Source organism: Elgaria multicarinata, chromosome 9 (genome assembly GCF_023053635.1).
Source record: "Elgaria multicarinata webbii isolate HBS135686 ecotype San Diego chromosome 9, rElgMul1.1.pri, whole genome shotgun sequence".
NCBI classification, from domain to species: domain Eukaryota; kingdom Metazoa; phylum Chordata; class Lepidosauria; order Squamata; family Anguidae; genus Elgaria; species Elgaria multicarinata.
This window is the reverse complement of record NC_086179.1, coordinates 4,743,608-4,764,041: the sequence shown is the minus strand read 5'-3', so window position 1 is coordinate 4,764,041 and position 20,434 is coordinate 4,743,608. Positions and strand designations below refer to the sequence as shown.

At 46.8% G+C, this 20,434-nt stretch overlaps 1 protein-coding gene across 1 annotated transcript in view; it reads right to left on the bottom strand.

Annotated features, from left to right (window-relative positions):
* TASOR2 (transcription activation suppressor family member 2) overlaps positions 1-20,434 on the bottom strand; it is a 69,143-nt gene that overhangs the window by 27,098 nt on the left and 21,611 nt on the right. Inside the window, exons 6-13 of the mRNA XM_063134604.1 lie at positions 20,131-20,231; positions 18,098-18,201; positions 15,775-15,847; positions 14,738-14,812; positions 11,690-12,466; positions 8,091-8,261; positions 5,501-6,398; positions 2,526-2,967 (exon numbers count right to left, since the gene is read on the bottom strand). Of these exons, the coding sequence (XP_062990674.1) occupies positions 2,526-2,967; positions 5,501-6,398; positions 8,091-8,261; positions 11,690-12,466; positions 14,738-14,812; positions 15,775-15,847; positions 18,098-18,201; positions 20,131-20,231 (2,641 nt within the window). The remainder of the gene's footprint in view (positions 1-2,525; positions 2,968-5,500; positions 6,399-8,090; positions 8,262-11,689; positions 12,467-14,737; positions 14,813-15,774; positions 15,848-18,097; positions 18,202-20,130; positions 20,232-20,434) is intronic.

The window sequence follows — 20,434 nt, the reverse complement described above, 5'->3', positions numbered from 1 at the left end:
AAAAATGCAATAAATAAATAATCGAACCACCTCAGCCTCTTCCAACCTTCTAATTCCTTCCAGGCTCACCTGGATAGGATGACTCTAGAACAAGCTGCCACAACCTGTCACTCTCCCAAACAAAATGCCAGGTGAAGACCTTTTTATTTTCCCAATATACTAACAGTTTATCATCTTAGTATTTTTTTAAACTTTGCTGTTTTAAAATCTGTATTTTAAATCTGTATTAATCTCTGCATTGCTGCTCGGTTTTATCCTGGTTGTGCTTTCATATTGTACTTTTATACTGCGTTATTATACTGTTGTTGGTTTATATTTTGAATTGCCTTCATGGTTTTAATTTTTGTGAACTGCCCAGAGAGTTTTGGCTGTTGGGCAGTATAGAAATGCAATGAATAAGTAAATATATAAATATTACCTATGCATTGTGGCCTGCGAGGGACAACCCTAATTTTTACAGTTCCAGGTAGGTAGCAAAAAGAGGGGTTTTGTCATGGGCCATTGCTCTATTGTTATGTGGCCGGTTCTAAAACACTATTCCAACAACTGATAGGACCCAGATCAATTTAATATTAAGAAGGCCTTCAAGAGGCAGCTGGACAGCCATCTGTCAGGGATGGTTTAAGGTGGGTTCCTGCAATGAGCAGGGGGTTGGACTCAATGGTCTTATAGGCCTCTTCCAACTCTACTATTCTATGATTCTAAGGCCATCTCGCTGTGCCGTGACCCAACCTGTGGGTAAATACAAGTACCTACCAGTCCCACCCCATTTCTTTCATCCTAGAATCATAGAATCATAGAATAGCAGAGTTGGAAGGGCCTACAAGGCCATGGAGTCCAACCCACTGCTCAATGCAGGAATCCACCCTAAAGCATCCCTGACAGATGGTTGTCCATCTGCCTCTTGAAGGCCTCTAGTGTGGGAGAGCCCACAACCTTCCTAGGTAACTGATTCCATTGTCGTACTGCTCTAACAGTCAGGAAGTTTTTCCTCTTGTCCAGCTGGAATCTGGCTTCCTTTAACTTGAGCCCGTTATTCCGTGTCCTGCACTCTGGGAGGATGGAGAAGAGATCCTGGCCCTCCTCTGTGTGACAACCCTTTCAGTATTCAGACATGCTCTCATGTCTCCCTATCATGTCCTCCTGAGCTTTTCTGATCTTCTTTGAAAAAGAGGTATCAAGTTCTGTGGGAAGTGCAATATATGACGGGAAATACTGCCACAGAAATACAAGCGATAAGCTAAATAATTTAAAAAAGGAGCTGAGAGTCCCATAGCTTTGCATGCAGAGGGTCTCAGGAACATTCCCCAGCATCTGAGAAGCCATCGGATCAGAAAAGACCCGTAGTCACTAAAGTGAGAAGGAAAAGGCTCTTCATATATCCTGGCTCTTTCTCAAGCATGTCTGTGCTGCAAGCAACATATTGGCTTGCTCTGCCCCTTCTTTCATTGCATAGTCTGCAGCTCAAGGCTTTTGTGAGATTATTGTTCCAGCACTAATAGCAGCACTGGAATAACAGCAATTTTTTTTCCTCCAGTAGTCCAGCTGTGCGGGGCGCACTAGGAGCAGCATGTGGGCCACAGGTTTTGCACACGTGGAGGGTCACAAGCAGCAGCATGTGGCCCAGATCCAGCCCTTGAAGCAGTTGTTTTTCTTCCCCCTAACAGCCCTACAAAAAACAGTCAAGATGTATCAGGAACTTCACCCAAAGTTCCACTGCTTAGCAACACCTTTTTCAAAACTGTGAGAGATTCCAGGCCTTAAGCTTAAATCTTAGTTAGATTTTTGTATGCAATATGCTCTATAATCTTCAAGACTTTCTTGCTAAATAGCCCCAAGTTTACTATGTTGTCAAATCCATAGAATCATAGAATAGTAGAGTTGGAAGGGGCCTATAAGGCCATCAAGTCCAACCCCCTGCTCAATGCAGGAATCCACCCTAAAGCATCCCTGACAGATGGTTGTCCAGCTGCCTCTTGAATGACTCTAGTATGGGAGAGCCCACAACCTCACCAGGCAACTGATTCCATTGTCGCACTGCTCTAACAGTCAGGAATTTTTCCTGATGTCCAGCTGGAATCCAGCTTCCTTTAACTTGAGCCCATTATTCCGTGTCCTGCACTCTGGGAGGATGGAGAAGAGATCCTGGCCTTCTTCTGTGTGACAACCTTTTAAGTATTTGAAGAGTGCTGTCATGTCTCCCCTCCATCTTCTCTTCTCCAGGCTAAACATGCCCAGTTCTTTCAGTCTCTCCTCATAGGGCTTTGTTTCTAGACCCCTGATCATCCTGGTTGCCCTCCTCTGACCACCCCCCCACTTGTCTGTGCCCAGAACTGGACGCAATACTCTAGATGAGGCCTAACCAGTGCCAAATAGAGGGGAACCAGTACCTTGCGCGATTTGGAAGCTAGATTTCCATTAACACAGTCCAAAATAGCATTTGCTGGTACATGACTCGTGGCCCTTGCTAGCTGCCTATGTCTCAGCCCTGGCAGCTGGCCCTGGCTGATCTACAAAAGCCTTACCTTATCCAAGGAACGCATGGTGTCTTCAGAATTGTGGGCGGTGGTGCGGAGCTGATCTTCCTTCAAAGGCAGATCGCTGGGTTCCTCAGGGTTCACAAGGGGCCCCTCATCCTCTAGGCAATTCGTGGAGGACAGTTCATTGCAGGAGAGGGGCTTCTCAGAGGGAGAAACCGCTCTCTCTTCCACTTCGCCGGGGGGCTGGTTAGCGTCGGAGAGAGAATCCGCTGGGCATTTCTCCAAACTGTAAGGCCCTTCGCAGTCGTCAATTAGTTCCAAAGGATCCACGACACTGTTCAGCGATACATACTTGGCAGGGTTGCTGTGTTCAACCACTTTCCTTACTGTAGGGGATTTGAATGGCTTGCTATAAAATAGAGCCACCCACATGTGAAGGATGAGCTTCATTTCTTCCAGATCATCTGTCCGGCTGACATCCCAGGGCCTAGAGAAAAAGAGAAAGCCGAGCAACATACCTTGATCTTTGAGTGGTCTTATCATTTTACGTTTGTCTAGCTGAGTGGACAAAATTGCCACACATCACTTCAGCCTTATACATCTTGAGTCCCACATGTCCCAAGAAGCACCTCCTCCCATATAGACCTTCCCATTCCCCTAAATGCCATCCATTAGAGAGGTTCAGCCTGTGGCTGGCTGGAACAGGGTCTTTTCAGTGGTGGTACCACTGCTGAAATTATAGAAAAGTCTTTTAAGGGATATAAAAAAAATTCCCTATTATTTTTCAAAGCCTTCTAGACAAGGAAAACTTGGTTCTACATAATAATAATAATAATAATAATAATAATAATAATAATAATAATAATAATTTTATTTATTTCTTACCCGCCTCTCCCTTTGGATCGAGGCGGGGAACAGCATTAGTACAGGAATCAACACATCTTTAAAATTCTTGATTATACATTAATCTGGGTAGGCCTGCCGGAAAAGGCTAGTCTTCAAAGCTGCCTTAAAAATCACAGAGGGAGTTAATTTTACGAATCTCCTCCAGCAGGCTGTTCCATAATCCAGGGGCGGCAGAAGAAAAGGTCCTCTGGGAAACTGATGTCAGCCTAGTCTTGGCTGACTGAAGTAAGTTCTCCCCAGAGGACCTGAGTGTGTGGGGCGGACTGTATGGGAGAAGGCGATCCCGCAGGTAACCTGGACCCAAACCATTTAGGGCTTTAAAAGTAATGACCAACACTTTGTACTTTGCCCGGAAACTAATCGGCAGCCAGTGGAGTGATTTTAATGTTGGGGTAATATGCTCACCCCTAGGTGTACTGGTGACCAACCTGGCTGCCATATTTTGAACTAGTTGAAGTTTCCAAACTATTTTAGGGCATGTCCAAAACATATTGTATATTAACTCTGCTCTGATTATACGTGTCAGCCCTGCTCATATTCAGCTTATCCAATCCAACTTCTTTTTAAGCTTTCACCACTAACTAAATTAGGCCTGTTTGAAAACAAGCTAAATTTGTCCTTAAGCCTTCATAGTGGCTCGTTGTCATTCCATTGAAGGTTACTGCCATGACATCAACCATGAGGAATGACTTGGGCATGGACACAAGAGGATAGGAGCCAGCTTGCTCTGGAGATCAGTGGCGTAGACTGCAGAGACCCTGGACTTTTCCAAACCAGCTAGAGAACCCCAGAGACAGCAAACTCTATAGCTACATTCCTCCAAAGTGGGGGGCAGTGTCCTCAACAGCAAGGGCCTCATGTTCCTCAGGATCTGTCCACCAATACAGGCAACATGCCCAATGGGAAATAGCAAAGAGGCCTCAGGCCAGAGGGCTGCCCCTTTAAAGCTCAAGTTAAAGGAAGCCAGATTCCAGCTGGACATCAGGAAAAACTTCCTGACTGTTAGAGCAGTACGACAATTGAATCAGTTACCTAGGGAGGTTGTGGGCTCTCCCACACTAGAGGCCTTCAAGAGGCAGCTGGACAACCACCTGTCAGGGATGCTTTAGGGTGGATTCCTGCCTTGAGCAGGGGGTCGGACTCGATGGCCTTGTAGGCCCCTTCCAACTCTGCTATTCTATGATTCTATGAAAGCTCTGTGCTCCTCAAGAAGTGGGAGAGCCCGGAAAGGACAGTCAGGCCCAGAGGGCATATTTTGAGACAGTCTCGTGGTTGCTTTTACAAAATGGCTGCCATGGGGGCAGGGGCTTCCCCATTTGAAAAATGGCTGCCATGGACAGTCGCTAAAGACCCATATCCCAGAAGACAAATTGCTGAGGCTAGAAGTAAGTTGGCCAAGAACTTTAAAAACCAGAAGGGGCAGAGAACATCATGGGCACTACACTGGCGTGTCCAGGTATCATCTGCTCCCTGTGATTGGCGCACGGTACGTAAGGACCCAGCTCTCGTTGCCCTTGTTTTCCAGTCTATGGTTCCTGGCCTGGGAGGGGAGCCCCTCTTTACATCCTGCTTCCTAGACTGGCTTCCTTGCCCCCTCCCCAGTAATCTTTCTCTGGGCTCAGCCTTGTTAGAACTGGACACACAGGACAAGAGAAGGTGATGCATAACATATACCGGTATGCCCAATGTAGGGGGGAAAACCGCACCAATAAACGTGGATGCTAAAAAGAGAAATCAACTCTGGTGCTTGATAAACGTGTTAAAAACGATTTTATTCTTTTAATCCAAAAATGCTCTGCTCAACGTTTTGGACGTATCGCCCTTCGTCAGGAGCTGGAAACAGTTGCTGTGCTAGCATAACTGCGGGTGAGAAAACCAGGGAGACACAGTAGCTCCTGCTAGCACAGCAACTGTTTCCAGCTCCTGACGAAGGGCGATACGTCCGAAACGTTGAGCAGAGCATTTTTGGATTAAAAGAATAAAATCGTTTTTAACACGTTTTTCAAGCACCAGAGTTGATTTCTCTTTCTAGCAGATACACAACATAACCGGGTCCCATCCTGGTCTAGAAAAAAAAACCAGGGCTTATCTTTCCAAACCTGACCATCACTTACCCGTGCACAGCCCGAATCACTGTTTTCTCTAAGGAACTATTAGTGTATTTGCTATCTAAACTGAAGAGGTATTCCGCCTCCCACTGGAACGTCACTTTAACAGTTTTGTCACAAAAGGCCACTTTGTGGGACTTGGAGAAGTCGTCCTTCAACCTCGCAGCCATGACGGTGGAGCGCATGAAGGGCAAGTAGTTCTTGAACTGTTTGTGCGGGTGGCAAACGCTCTGCTGGTGCCGGAAAGGCAGCACTTTCCCAACCAAGGGCCCCGATTTGACATTCTTCACCCCGTTCTTGGAGCTGGGAGAACCCGGCGCGCCTTTCTTCAAAGACTCCGCTACGGGAGAGGCGTACGAGTGCTCAGAGGAAATCAGGGAGTGCATGCCCGAGTCCAAGAGATCCCCGGCCTCCTTCGGAGGGGCTGCGTGGGGCTTAGCCGGACCAGGCCTCGCGGTCCTCTTTTTGCTAGAGCTCACTTGGCCTCTCTCTTGAGAGCTAGAAGGAGATTCCGAAGCTAGGCTACTTTGCCCGGGAGTCAAAAGAGCCTTTGGGCAAGTTTTGCTCGAAAGGGAGGCACCCTTCAATTTTTTGGTGGCTCTATGATATTCGTGGTCAGAAGACTTGTGCAAAGGCTTCCCTCTCTGCAGGCGGCAGCGCTCCCGCAATGGGCCGGAGGGCGAGGAAGCCTTGCTGCTGTTACTGACCAACGGAGAGTTGCAGGAGCTCAGCGCCAGGTCAGCCAACATGTTCAAGGCGTGGGAATCGCATTCTTCCTTTTTTGGAGCTGGGCAAGCCTCCTGAGTCGCTGCTCTTTCACCCACCGGATCGTTCTCATCGGCAACCACCCGCTGGCTTTCCAGTGGGGTGTCATCCATATTGCGACGGGCGCTTTTCCTGGTGACTGTATAAGAAAGGGAATAAGCATCAGAACAGGCTTCTAATGTAGTTCAATAGGGAGAAAGTAGCATCAAATGCTAATTTCTGAATGCTAATCAGCTGTAGCGATTGGAGCGTCAGGCCAGGATGCAGAATCCTCATTCAGCCATGAAGGTCATTGGATAACCTTCGGATAGTCTGTCTGTCTGTCTCTTTCACCCTAACATAGAGCTCTTGTGAGGATAAACTCTGGGGAGTCTTGTACACTGCACTAAGCTCTTAAGAGAATGGGCGGAATAGAAACACAAATATCAATCGATCAATAGAGATAAATCCATTCAAACTCAGGTAGCTGCCAGTTCCCCAGAACCTTCACTAGGGTGACCCTATGAAAAGGAGGACAGGGCTCCTGTATCTTTAACAGTTGCATAGAAAAGGGAATTTCAGCAGGGGTCATTTGTATTTATGGAGAACCTGGAAAATTCCCTCTCCATCACTACAGTTAAAGCTGCAGGTGCCCTGCCCTCTTTTGTATTTGGTCGCTCTAGTATAACTCCTGCAGCTTTAACTGTTGTGATGAAGAGGGAATTTCACCAGGTTCTCCATATATATAAATGACATCTGCTGAAATTCCCTTTCCTATGCAACTGTTAAAGATACAGGAGCCCTGTCCTCCTTTTCATAAGGTCACCCTAATGGATGTTGACTGGTAGTGGGATATTTCAAGCCTTACAAAAAGGAGGGAGACCACCTTGAATCTGTCCTTGAAGTAAAATAATGGTAACAAATGCTGTTATGCGTAGTTAAAATGTTTGAGAAAACGTGAAGAACAACTCCCTACTCCCTGCTGTTAACAAGGAAGTGAGGCAGGTGGCTACCAGGAGGAGGGCCTTCTCTGCTGTGGCACCCCGTCTGTGGAATGAGCTCCCTAAGGAGGGATGCTGTAGGGTGGATCCCTGCATTGAGCATGGGGTTGGACTCGATGGCCCTGTAGGACCCTTCCAGCTCTGCTATTCTATGATTCTATGAGGTTCACTTGGCACCTACATTATATTCTTTTAGACGCCAGGTGAAGACCTTTTTATTCTCCCAGTATTTTAACAGTCTATAAATTAATTTGAACTTGGTGTTTTAAATTTGTAATTTTGCATTGCTACTGTTTTTCTCTTGGTTGTGCTTTTATATTGTATTTTATATTATGGTTTTATACTGTTGTTTTATACTTGAATTGTCTTAATTTTGTGAACCGCCCAGAGAGCTTCGGCTATTGGGCTGTATAGAAATGAAATAAATAAATAAACAAACTGCAAGAGGCCTCATGAGAATTCCCTTTTTCCCTGGGATCGGGTGCTCACTCTTCACCCTGGGTTCTCACATGGGCGAGAAAGGCTGAGGCCATAGCTAGACCTAAGGTTTATCCCAGGATGGTCCTGGGGTCAAACCTGTTCATCTAAGTGCCTCACAGGGCATCCAGCGCTCAGGAAGGGATGAACCTGGGATGATCTTGGGATAAACCTTAGGTCTACTATGGCCTAAGACACATCAGTGGCGAACATGGGCAGCACCTCTGCCACACTTAACTCTAGGCAGAGGAGGGATTAAAGAGTGCTTTGTCTTTGCCCACTTTCAGCTCTGCCCACCACCACCGGAGATCCTGAAACCCTCCCCCATCCCCCAAAACCGCAAGATCTCCAAAATTCAAGCACCATGTTCTTACTTTGCCTCCTTGTGTCCATTTTCTCCTCACTTTTAACTTTGTCGGTATCCTTTTTGTGCTTCAAGAGCCGGGGCTTTTTTTCTCCCTGACCCCCAAGGCCCTCAGAAGCGGCTTTCGAAGCGGACTCGCACCTGGTTCTCTGCACAAACTCCGCAGACAAAACCTCGGCACCTTGGCAAAACAAAGGCCTTTTTAGCGGACGCAAGCAGCCATTCGCATTGCTGATTTGCATTTATTAAAGCACCCAACAAAGCCCCAGGCTCAGTGCGTGGAAAGACACAGCCCCTGCCCCAGAGAACTCATGAGCGACATTAAATGCTGGCTCAATCCAAAGTCGACGCATGCCCCACGCACAGCCCACAGAAGAGCCCCACCAGCCCCGCCTGTTTAAAAAAGCCTTCTGTACACTCAGCCCCTAATTCATGTGTTTTTAAAGTGATCATTATTTACTTCACATATTTTAAACAGCACCACCACCACGCCACTCATTCGTTCGTTGAACTGCAAATCATTAGGCAATATAAAAGAATAGTACATATGGATCATCCTTATTTTAAAAAAGTTTATTCCACCTGGGAAGAACCAAGCAACACCTCCCCCGCCCCCCCCCCCAAACAAAGAACAGGGCAATGCCTGCGGAAGGATGCAACAGACACGCCCCCACACCCACACACCATTTACATCTCCATGCCTTGCAGGCTTCACTTTCCCCTCCCTCATAACTGGGCTTACATAAAAGAAGTACAACAGGAATCGCCTGGGGGGATGAAAAGACCAGGAGCTCCCAAGCTCCTGGTTGAGAAGTTTGCATTTCCCTCTCTGGAAACTCCTCAGCCTCTTAGAAATACCTGGGCTCTTTCGAGATGCTCTTTGTCCTTGAGAGGAAAGCAAAGAGGCAACATCAGCCTAGCTACAAGTCCCAGGTGTGGGCCCAGCGGTAAAGCTGCTTGGGTGAGTTACTCTTCGAATCTTACTAATTAATGTGTAATGAGCTAGGTTCGATGTTTCCTTTGATTTTTTTTAAAAGCAATTGAGTATTCCTCACATTCTCTCTGCTTGGCTCTTAATAATTATATTGTACGGGAACTGGTCTGATTGTCTTGCCTAGCTTGGAGATGGTTATACACCTAGAATCATAGAATAGCAGAGTTGGAAGGGGCCTACAAGGCCATCGAGTCCACCCCCCTGCTCAGTGCAGGAATCCACCCTAATGCATCCCTGACAGATGGTTGTCCACCTGCCTCTTGAATGCCTCTAGTGTGGGAGAGCCCACGACATCCCTAGGTAACTGGTTCCATTGTTGTACCACTCTTACAGTCAGGAAGTTTTTCCTGATGTCCAGCCGGAATCTGGCTTCCTTTAACTTGAGCCCGTTATTCTGTGTCCTGCACTCTGGGAGGATCGAGAAGAGATCCTGGCCCTCCTCTGTGTGACAACCTTTTAAGTATTTGAAGAGTGCTACCATGTCTCCCCTCCATCTTCTCTTCTCCAGGCTAAACATGCCCAGTTGTTTCAGTCTCTGCACTGGACTGCTTGGCTAACAAGGTGCTTAAGGAGTTTAAAGGAGGCTCAGAAAATATGGCTGATCCTTCTCCATATATACACCTGTCTTCTCCTGTCAGCAGGATAGGGTGACCGCATGGAAAGGAGGACAGGGCTCCTGTATCTTTAACAGTTGTATAGAAAAGGGAATTTCCACAGGTGTCATTTGTATGCAGGCAGCACCTGGTGAAATTCCCTCTCCATCGCAACAGTTAAAGCTGCAGGAGCCCTGCCCTCTTTCATATCTGGTCCCTCTAGCATAGCTCCTGCAGCTTTAACTGCTGTGGTGAAGAGGGAACAAGGTGAGGCCTAACCAGTGCCGAATAGAGGGGAACCAGTACCTCCCGCAATTTGGGAGCTGTACGTCTATCAATGCAGCCCAAAATAGCATTTGATTTTTTTGCAGCTACACCACACTGTTGGCTCATATTCAGCTTGTGATCTACAACAATTCCTTCTTCTTTCTCTCCCTTTCGAGTCTCTAATCTTGGTCTTTCTCTGCCCTCTACCCCCTTGCCTTGCTTTTCCCCCTCCCCCTACTAGTACTCTCCCCCGCCCCGCCCACCCCCCCTGCTCTACCTCTTTAGTTGACCTTTGACTAGCCAGACCCCCCACAGCAGTCATTCTGTGACTAACCACAATCTCTGCGGGAGCCATTTTGTGGTAGTACTCATAGCGGTTTCTCAAATTCCCAAATCTTAAATATGATGCCCAGCAACGAATTGGGAGTTAAAGCTCTTTTAAGAAGTTGTATGATGGGATCATACTAGCCAGCCCCCATGGAGCTGGTACAGAACGGCTGCAGCATTCTGTACCAGCTGAGGTTTTGAAGACATTTATAATGGATTGCAGGAATGAAGCCCAGAAGTTACTACAGCATGAATAACTGTAGACTAGTTTTCCCCAACAACTCCCAGCATCCCCCAGCCAGCCGTAGTTCAACACATCTGGAGGAGCCCAGGCTGGGAAAGGCTGCTGTAGAGTCTGCCTGCCAGTGCTGTACGCCTGTGCTAGCAGTGACACCATGGGCTGCGTGCACAAGGCAACGTGCTTTTAAATGCATGGAAGTGCTTTCCCATGGCCTGCGCTTGAGACAAGTCAACTTGGAACGAGTACATAGTGCAGTGGTCATAAAGGTCTTTTGGTTAGATGCCGGGTAGGCAGCCTGAGACCCTCAGCCTAACTTCTGCAGTGGATTACTTCTGACCCCTGGCTAGACCAATCTCTCCCTTCTCCAGCAGCTCACTGGGTGGGGAGGAGGAAGCGGAAGTGGCAGGCAAAGAAGGGAGGCCAACAAAGAGAAAGGAGCTTTCTCTCTCTCTCTCTAAGATGGGATAGCAGACACACACAGGAAAGGGTAGCAGAGAGAAAAAGAAAAAATAGAGGTTGGCACAGAGAGAGAGAATAGGCGTGTCAAACACACATACACAGAAAGAGAGAAGGGGCTAACAGACACATACATGCACAGACAGAGAAAGAGAAAAAGGGGTGGAAGACACACAGAGAGAGAGAGAGAGAGGGAGAGAGGGAGGGAGGAGTGGGAGACACACAAAAAAGGGGGGCAGAAAGAGAAAAGGGGTAGCAGAAAAAAAGAATCAGAGAGAGAGAGACAGAAGGGGCTGCACACAGAAAGGGGGTGAGAGAGAGAGAGAAGGGGCAGCAAAACACACACAGAGGAGGCAAACAAAGAGAGAATAGCAGTGACAGACACAGGCACACAACGAGAAAGTGGGGTGGCAGACAGAGAAAGAGAAAAAGGGGTGGAAGACAGAGAGAGAGAGGGGGAGAGGGAGGAGTGGCAGACACACAAAAAAGGGGTGGCAGAAAGAGAGAGAAAGAGACAGAAGGGGCTGCACACACATGCACACAGAAAGGGTGTGCGTGTGAGAGAGAAGGGGCAGCAAGACACACACATACAGGAGGCAAACAAAGGGGACAGACACAGGCACACAACGAGAAAGTGGGGTGGCCCCACCCACCATCAACCTGGGGCCCTGGACCGATGACCCCTGAAGGAACCCAAACCATCAACAGAAGAGGTTTTAGACCGCACTTACCCCTCTTCCTCCTTAGTGGATTCTGAAGGTTTTTTAATTTAAGGGTGGGTTCATTAGAATTTACTGCAGGTCCCGAATTTTTAGAAGATGAGGGAGAAGGACTCTTCTTTTTCTTCCTGGTTTTCTTCCGCTTTTTGTTGCTCTCCATGAGGCAAAGGACCTTCAGAGGGGACCATTTCTTCCTCGCACTTGCCCCAAGGAGCCTGCTAGATTTCCTTTTACATCGTTGCAAAGGTCGATCACCCGTCAAGGTGGTTTTCGCTGCAGCATCTTTGTTCGACGGATTTGACTGCACAGCACGCCGGGGCCGGGTGGTTTCGACAGCCTCAGGAGTGCCACCAGGAGGCAAGGAGTCCACATTTAAACCCGAAGAACTGTCAGCATCCTGCACGCCACCGCTGCCGGCCGACGGAGAGCGGTCTTTCAAACAAGCAACGGCTGCTGACATTTCCAGGATATAGTTTTGAGGATGCGACAGGTAGAATTGCAGGTGATTAAAAGAGGTTGGGAGACACTTTTCGGAAAAAGCATCGAGGTCCGGGTTCTTTAGGAACAGATCAAAAGAGAAGGGTTGGCTATCAAGGCTGCCAAAGGTTGGTGGTAAATCCTTATGCAGCTTTGCAAACTCTTGGATGTGCAGCTTAACCAAGGAACTAGGAGAAGCTCCACCATCTGGCACCTTGGCTGCTTCTACCAAGGCGTGGCGAAGGCCCGGCAGAACCAACGTGACTTGCAAAGATCGGTCACTCTCCCCACGTTCACATTTCCAATCGGTTGCTACCAAGAAGAGATAAAGGTTTAAGAAAACGTACACAAATTAAAATGAAAGCAAAAATGCACAGCCCCGTCTACCAGGTAAGCCACACACGTTAAATGTTCTGGAAAGCAGGAGGAAGAGCAATTCAACAGAACTCACAGGCCACAGCTAGACTGAAGGTTTCTCCTGGGATCATCCAGGGTTTGCCCCTGCCTGAGCACTGGATCCCCTGTGTGTCACCTAGATGAACTGGTTTGACCCCTGGATGATCCAGGGATAAACCTTAGGTCTAGCTATGGCCACAGTTTCTAATTACTCTAGAGAGAAAATCCAGGCTAAACCTGTATGTTATCTATACCAGACCTGTGAGAGGTTTATATGAAAGCAATTTCCAGAGATGTAGCTTTTTTACAGCAAAAAAATAGGAATTCTTGCTTATGGCACCTCAAAGAATAGTAGAGTTGGAAGGGGCCTACAAGGCTATCGAGTCCAACCCCCTGCTCAATGCAGGAATCCACCTCAAAGCATCTCCAACAGATGGTTGTCCAGCTGCCTCTTGAATGCCTCTTGTGTGGGAGAGGCCACAACCTCCCTGGGTAACTGGTTCCATTGTTGTACCGCTCTAACAGTCAGGAAGATTTTCCTGATGTCCAGCCAGAATCTGGCTTTCTGTAACTTGAGCCCATTATTCCGTGTCCTGCACCTTAAAGTAGGGGCATTGAACCTTAGGCCCTGGAGTCAAATCCAGTCCTACAGGGCCCCAGAAGGTCACGGGCCCTTGGCCCCCCCTCTTTTCCCTACCCACTAATCTTTAGGTGAATTCCTAGCTTTTGTTCAGTCCCCCCCCCCCCCACAATTCCAAAAGATTGAAATGGCTCTCAGTCTTAGTTTCTGGCAGTATACTGTATTTTTGGGTTTGGGCCTTCACCTCACTAGCCTTCAGCTCTGCTCACCACAGGAATGTGGCCCCCAAGAGCGTCACCAAAACAGAATCCGGCCTTCAGGCTGTAAGGTATTTTGTACCCCTGCCTTAAAGGCTAACAAAGCGACTACGGCATAAGCATTTGTGGACCACAGCCCACTCTATCAGATGCCAAATTAAGGTTTTCATTGTGATGCACAAGCCATTAAACTATGTGGCATACAACAGAATGAATAGACCGTTACACGACCAACGGTCCAATCGCACAGCAAGCCCATAATTTCTGAAGCTGCCTTTTGTGGCAAAGCGCTTGAGGGCTTTGCAACTCACCCAAGTACGGCACCAACTACGGCACCAAAAGCTTAAGTAAAAAAACAGAGAGATCCACTCAATGCTGTAAAAAGAGAGGGGTCACCAACCAGAACACAAGAATCAAAAGGTACCGCTGATACATAAAAAATTGTTGTGGTAGGTGAGAACTACTTATGACACAATGAACAATTACTGTGAACGTATAAATACAAATAATGAATGCCAAATAGTCAAGAGTGGGATACACAACAGTATGAGATAACAGTTACTCCAGATATTTATAGCTGTTTCATAGCTTCACCAGATCACGCTTAACACTTTAATTGCAGGCAGCTGCGTTATTTCCATTGGCCATAGAGTTCTCCAGCAGGAGCGGCCGAAAGTGCCCCGGCTGCTCCTGTACAGCTGGCAGAACTGGCAATGCATGATGGGATAGGGCCGGGGGTACTGAGGGAGGAGTACCACCCGCCTGGAAGGACAGCTGGACTTTCAGCTGTGGGGCAGGGGCAGGACAACATACACACGGTGAATTGCCCATTCCCCCCACCCCCCGTTTGCCTAAAGCAGCCTTTCTCAACCTGGGGCGCTCCAGATGTGTTGGACTACAACTCCCAGAATGCCCCAGCCAGCTGGCTGGGGCATTCTGGGAGATGCAGTCCAACACATCTGGAGCGCCCCAGGTTGAGAACCACTGGCCTAAAGTGTCGTCTGAACTCAGCCAATGTAAAGGGTTGCAGGGAGAGGAAGATTCCATGGCTGTGTTCATATAATCCTCCAGCCAATGTAGGATGACGAACTAGCTGAGGGTTTGCGTTCTTCCTCTCCTGGCGCATGTGGTTTCACTTTGTTTCCGGATAAGTGTTAACCATAACATCCAAATTCGCAATTATGGCTAGCGCTTCCCCTCCAAACCAGAATTTGCCAATTCAGACCGAAACGGAAGCCATCTGCGATGGGGGAGGACAGAGGAAGGAAGACCATGTGGGCCTGCCAGTTATTTCTGGTTCCTTGAAGGGTTGCCTGAATCCTGCCTCTATGCCGGGCAAAGACGTTCTACCTGTTAAACACTTTGGCCTTGGTGACGAGATCAAAAACAAAGCCTGAAGACATGTAGGTTCATCTGGGTCAGAATCTGTTGGGAGACAGGTGGAATGATAAACGTTATACATTGGACTCCTCCGTAAATGCATGTATGTATATAAGTTTTTAATCCACTGTAAGTTTAAGGCCATTGCTAGACGAGGGTTTAGCCCGGTGCATGGCCCGGGCTCCCTGCTGTGCGTGCAGACGACGCACAGGGGATCCCGGGGTCAGGCCGGGCTAAACCCTCCCTTGACCCGGGATAACCGGATCCGCTTATGGCCTGGTTTTTCTGCAGCCCTGGGCTCAGGCCGGGGCTGCAGAAGGTCTAGTTAGTTCCGTGGCTTTTCCCGGCTGCTTGCTTACACGAGAGTAGCCAGGAGAAGCCGCGCACTGGGCATGGACGGGGGGTGGACATGGCGAGCGGGGGGGTGGACATAGTGAGCGGGGGGGTGGACATAGTGAGCGGGGGGTGGATATGGCGAGTGGAGGGTGGACATGGCGAGTGGAGGGGTGGACATGGCGAGGACATGGTGAGCGGGGGGTGGACATGGTGAGCGGGGTGTGGACAAGCGGGGGGGTGGATGGGCGAGCGGAGGGGTGGACATGGTGAGCGGGGGGTGGACATAGTGAGTGAGGCTGGACGGGCGAGTGAGGGCGTGAGTGGGGGGCGAGCGAGCAAGGGGGTGAGTGGGAGGGTGAGCGGACGGACGGGGTGAGCGAGGGGGCGAGCGGGGGGGCATCATACATTGTGGGGGGGAAATCGGGGGCAGGGGGAGCGGGGCACCCTTTTTTAAAAAAACAAGGACTTACCTTTTTGTTGGTGCGCTCCTACGCAGATGGCCCTTTAAGGTTTTTTTTAAAATGCAGGACGCGACGGGGCTTTCCTTTCCCTGTCGCGTCTTACGTGTAGAAAAGGGCGACGGCCTGCGCTAGCTGTAGCGCAGCCTCGCTCCTTCTCCTCTCCGCATTAACTGGTAGGTCTAGCAAGGCCCTAAGACTTTTAATTCTTACCTTTTTCTTTTACCAAGGAAGACGAGGCAAGTAAGACAAGAACACCCCGGTCATTTAAATATTTGACAAGTGCCTACAAAACAGAGAAATAACATGAATTTAACCCCTTTTTTTGGTTTGGGAGAAAAAAAATCCTGCTGCTCTGAATTAACCTTGGTTTGATCAATCAAGGCAATAAATATGGTTCCTATTTATTTTAAATGCTTATGTGAATTTGTGCATACATTTTAATCTCCAAAGAGCTCAAGGCACCATAAATGAGAGTGATTTCATTTTATCCACACAGCAGCCAAGTCAAGTCTGTTAGACTAATAGTGTGTGTGACTTGTCCAGGGTAACACCCAGCAAGGTGTGGGTGGGGGAGTGGGGATTCAAACTGGTTGGCCATAATGGGAAACAAGATGGTAGACTAGATGGATCACTGGTCTGATCCAGTGAGACTTCTCCTATGTTCAACCAACATCTCCCTGGGCCAGATCCAACATTCTTCATAATGCCAGGGTGTGCTTTTCTTTCCCTTTCAAAATGTTTCATTAATAGCTGGAATAGAATAAGAATACCATCCAGCATCTATCAAATGCTTCTGAGTGTTCAAAGCGCTTCACACACATTATCTTGTTGCATTTTCCACAACAACCCTGCAAAGTGGATTAGTGCTGTTATCCTGTTTACTGCCGTTATGGGAGGGGCTTGCCTGGAGCAACCTTGTGAGTTGACTATGGAGGTGATATCTGAACCAGGGACTTCTTGATTCTTGACTTCTTGAGCAGTACGACAATGGAATCAGTTACCTAGGGAGGTGGTGGGCTCTCCCACACTAGAGGCCTTCAAGAAGCAGCTGGACAACCATCTGTCAGGGATGCTTTAGGGTGGATTCCTGCATTGAGCAGGGGGTTGGACTCAATGGCCTTGTAGGCCCCTTCCAACTCTGCTATTCTATGATTCTGTGATTCCTAACTCAGTCTCTTAGGGTGCTCCCAGATTGAAGGCTCTGAGCGCTAACAATTAAATTCCTTACCAGTTATTCCATTTACCCTTCCCTAATGGATTTTTTTCTGGTAAGAAAAAAAGATGGAAGAAGGGATGGGAAAATTATAGACTGAAGATGAAGGGCTGATCTACACCAAGCAAGATATTCCACTCTGAAAGCGGTATGAAAGCAGTATATAAAAGGCAAGAACCACACTACTGCTTTATAGCAGTATTGAAGTGCACTGACAACTGTTGGGGCCCATTGACACAGACCATAGACCACTTTCATAGTGCTATATCCTGCTTGGTGTAGATGTGTCAATGGGCCCCAAGAGTTGTCAGTGCACTTCAATACCGCTATAAAGCAGTCGTGTGGCTCCTGCCTTTTATATGCTGCTTTCATAACACTTTCATAGTGGAATATCCTGCTTATCGTAGATGAGTCCGAAGTTGTCTTGATCCCTATAAAACTTGTGTTTGAAGAAGTGCAATTGCAAAATAAAAGGCAAGTCTGGAAGCATCCTTGGTCACACTACCCCAGCTGTGTTGGCCGCTCTCCCTGTGCCTGAAAAATACAAAACACCAGCTCTCTGTACAAATCAACTGGGTTTTTTTAAAATTCATTTAAAGTAGTGGAAGTGGAGAAGTCTTGTAGGGCAGTCTGGTTTCACTTTTAGTATTGACAGCTGTGGTTTGATAGCTGAGACGTTTTACTTTCGCTTTTAGCTATGCTAAAAGCACCGGGGGATGGGGGAAGAAAGTCATCACCAAAGGACCGTGCCAAACTGGGCCCTCACATTGCATTACATGTTCCTTCTTGCTGCTGGCCCGTATTGTAACTTTCTCTTTTTATTCAAGTTTTTGCAAGAGTTTGGATTGTGAGTTACACTGCAGTTGCCGTAACCAGGATATATTGTTAAGCTGAGTAAACATCTCTGTGCACGTTCCAGAGTCAAGCATGTTTTAAGTCCCATTCGCTTCATTCAATTGAAATGTGTGGGCCTTAAAACTTTTCAACTTTGGCCAGTTTATGCGGTCCATGATTACATATTTTCAGCAGGACCACTTAAATATTAACAGTTATTATATATTAATTCATAACCTACACAGCTATATAACCCATGCAGCAACCTCACCCCCACACCACATCCATTAAATCAAAACAGGCACTGGACTTCATAGGTTTCCCAAGAATGAGAATCTGCTGAATAAAGTCCAAGGCCACAAAGATCTTTCAAACTGGAGAGATGCAGATGTTGATTTGCTCGGAATAATTAGGAGACAGAATTAACAAACACCCATCCACAAAAATCCAGATAGATAATTGCTCACCAATGGTTCAAGTCCTTACCAGATCTTTTTCTTTCAAACTCCGTAATAACTGATCCACTTTCAATTCACTTTGATTTAGTATTTCTACTTCATATAAACAGAACAAAATTCCTTGATAGCAGACTGCAGAGAAAACAAACACGTTCATAATTTAAGTATTTAAGTAAAACTGTGTTTAAATGTTATTCTGTACATAAGAACTCAATACAGTGTGAGTCCCATAATATAATTATTGTGGTCATTTAAAAATAAACACCACCAAAAACAAACCAACAGCAATGGTTCAAAAAAAATTATTTATTTATTACATTTATATTCCCTCCCCCTCCCCCAGCCAAAGCTCTCTGGGCGGTTTACAAAGGTTAAAAACAGTGAACATTAAAAACAAATATACAAAATTTTAAAGCATAAAAAGCATAAAAACAGACAATATCCATTTAAACAACTATTCTGGGGTCAGTTAAGAAAAAATGCATAAGCAGTTTCTGCAGCTGAAACTCTCCCCACGGCCTGAGTTCAATCCCAGCGGAAGCTGGTTTCAGGCAGCCGGCTTGGGTGGACTCAGCCTTCCATCCTCCTGAGGTCGGTAAAATGAGTACCCAGTTAGCTGGGGGAAAGGTAATCACGGCCGGGGAAGGCAATGGCAAACCACCCCGCTATAAGGTCTGCCAAGAAAACGTCAGCGAAAGATGGCGTCTCTCCAAGAGTCAATAATGACTCAGTGCTTGCACGAGAGGTTCCTTTCCTTTTCTCAATAAATTATTTGTCCACCTTCCCTCCTTCCCATCGATAGTATTTGTTAATTTAATTATATATATATATATATATATATATATATATATATATATATATATATCTCATGGGCGTTGAACCATTTTTCAGCCTGGGGGTCAAATTCCATTTCAGAGCAGCTCTCAGGAACCAAAATCCAGTGGTGGGCGGTGCCATAGGCAAAAACGGTAGGACCAAATTACCAAATTAGCATATTTTAGCTTAAAGCTCTGACTGCCAATAAAGCTAAGCCTTAGGAGAGGCCTTTCAATCTTTTAGAATGGGGAAAATACCACAAAGCCAGAAAATGCCCAAACAAAAGGGGGGGGTGAAGAGAGAGGGCATGGGGACAACATATACCCCCCAAGGCAGCCTGGATATGGCTCCCAGGCTTGAGGTTCTGCACTATGATATATACCTAGGGTGACCATATGAAAAGGAGGACAGGGCTCTTGTATCTTTAACAGTAATGTAGAAAAGAGAATTTCAGCAGGTGTCAATTGAAGAGGGTGAAATTCCCTCTTCATCACAACAGTTAAAGCTGCAGAAGCCCTGCCCTCTTTTGTATCTGGTCACTCTACTATAGCTAGTGTAGCTTGAACTGTTGTGATGAAGAGGGAAGTTCACCCTCTTCAATTGACACCTGCTGCAATTCCGTTTTCTACATTACTGTTAAAGATACAGGAGCCCTGTCCTCCTTTTCATATGGTCACCCTATATATACCGTGTCCCAAAGGTGAGTTTCCTTTTTCTATTTATAACTCGTAGCCATCCTTGCTACCGTTAAAAGATAAACGACCACTTCCATACCTTCAGAAGAACAATAAAACTTACATAAAAGAATATTACAACCAGTGGGTTCAATGATAAATCACTATATGAGCTTGTTTATTCCCCTACCACCACTGCCACCACCGGGGGAGAGTGGGGTTTAAACCAGGAAAAGTCTAGGAGGGCTAAATACTCCCCTACCAGCGGAGCGATGAAGTTCCAACAGAAGTCCCCCTGCAATGATTCTTTTAACTTCAAAAAGAAAGAAAGAAAAAGGCACAAGATCCTAATAAATGCTTTCCAGGCATAAGAGTGAAGTGTGCTTCCCATTTCAACTCAGAAAAAAAAGATCTATGAAAAATTAGAGGAACACCACAATAGAATGAAAGCAATCATTGTCCCATACAGCCACCACGTCCAGAAAATGACACCAAAAGGAAGCTACTGACCACTTTAAAAAGAAATTAAGGAAGCAGCTCTCTTCACTGCATAGATCATTTAAAACTGTACCTTCAGGATTTGCGTAACTGTTTTTCTGAAATGCTGCTTCGGGAAACTTTTTTCTCAACTCAGATACACCCACAACATGTCTGACCTCTAGTTTGGCTGGTCTAGCAAAATGAGAAAGGACGAGGTTATACATACGAGGCATGCCCTGAAACTTCCCAGTCCAGCGACAATCTTAAAAAGTCACATTAAAACTGACCCATCTTGGCTGCAGTGCTCAAATTGGGAGTAATTAAAAATGGAATTACTTGGCTCTTAAGTAAACACGGCTGGAGATAAGTAACCACCCAGGTTGGCTGCAGGAAGC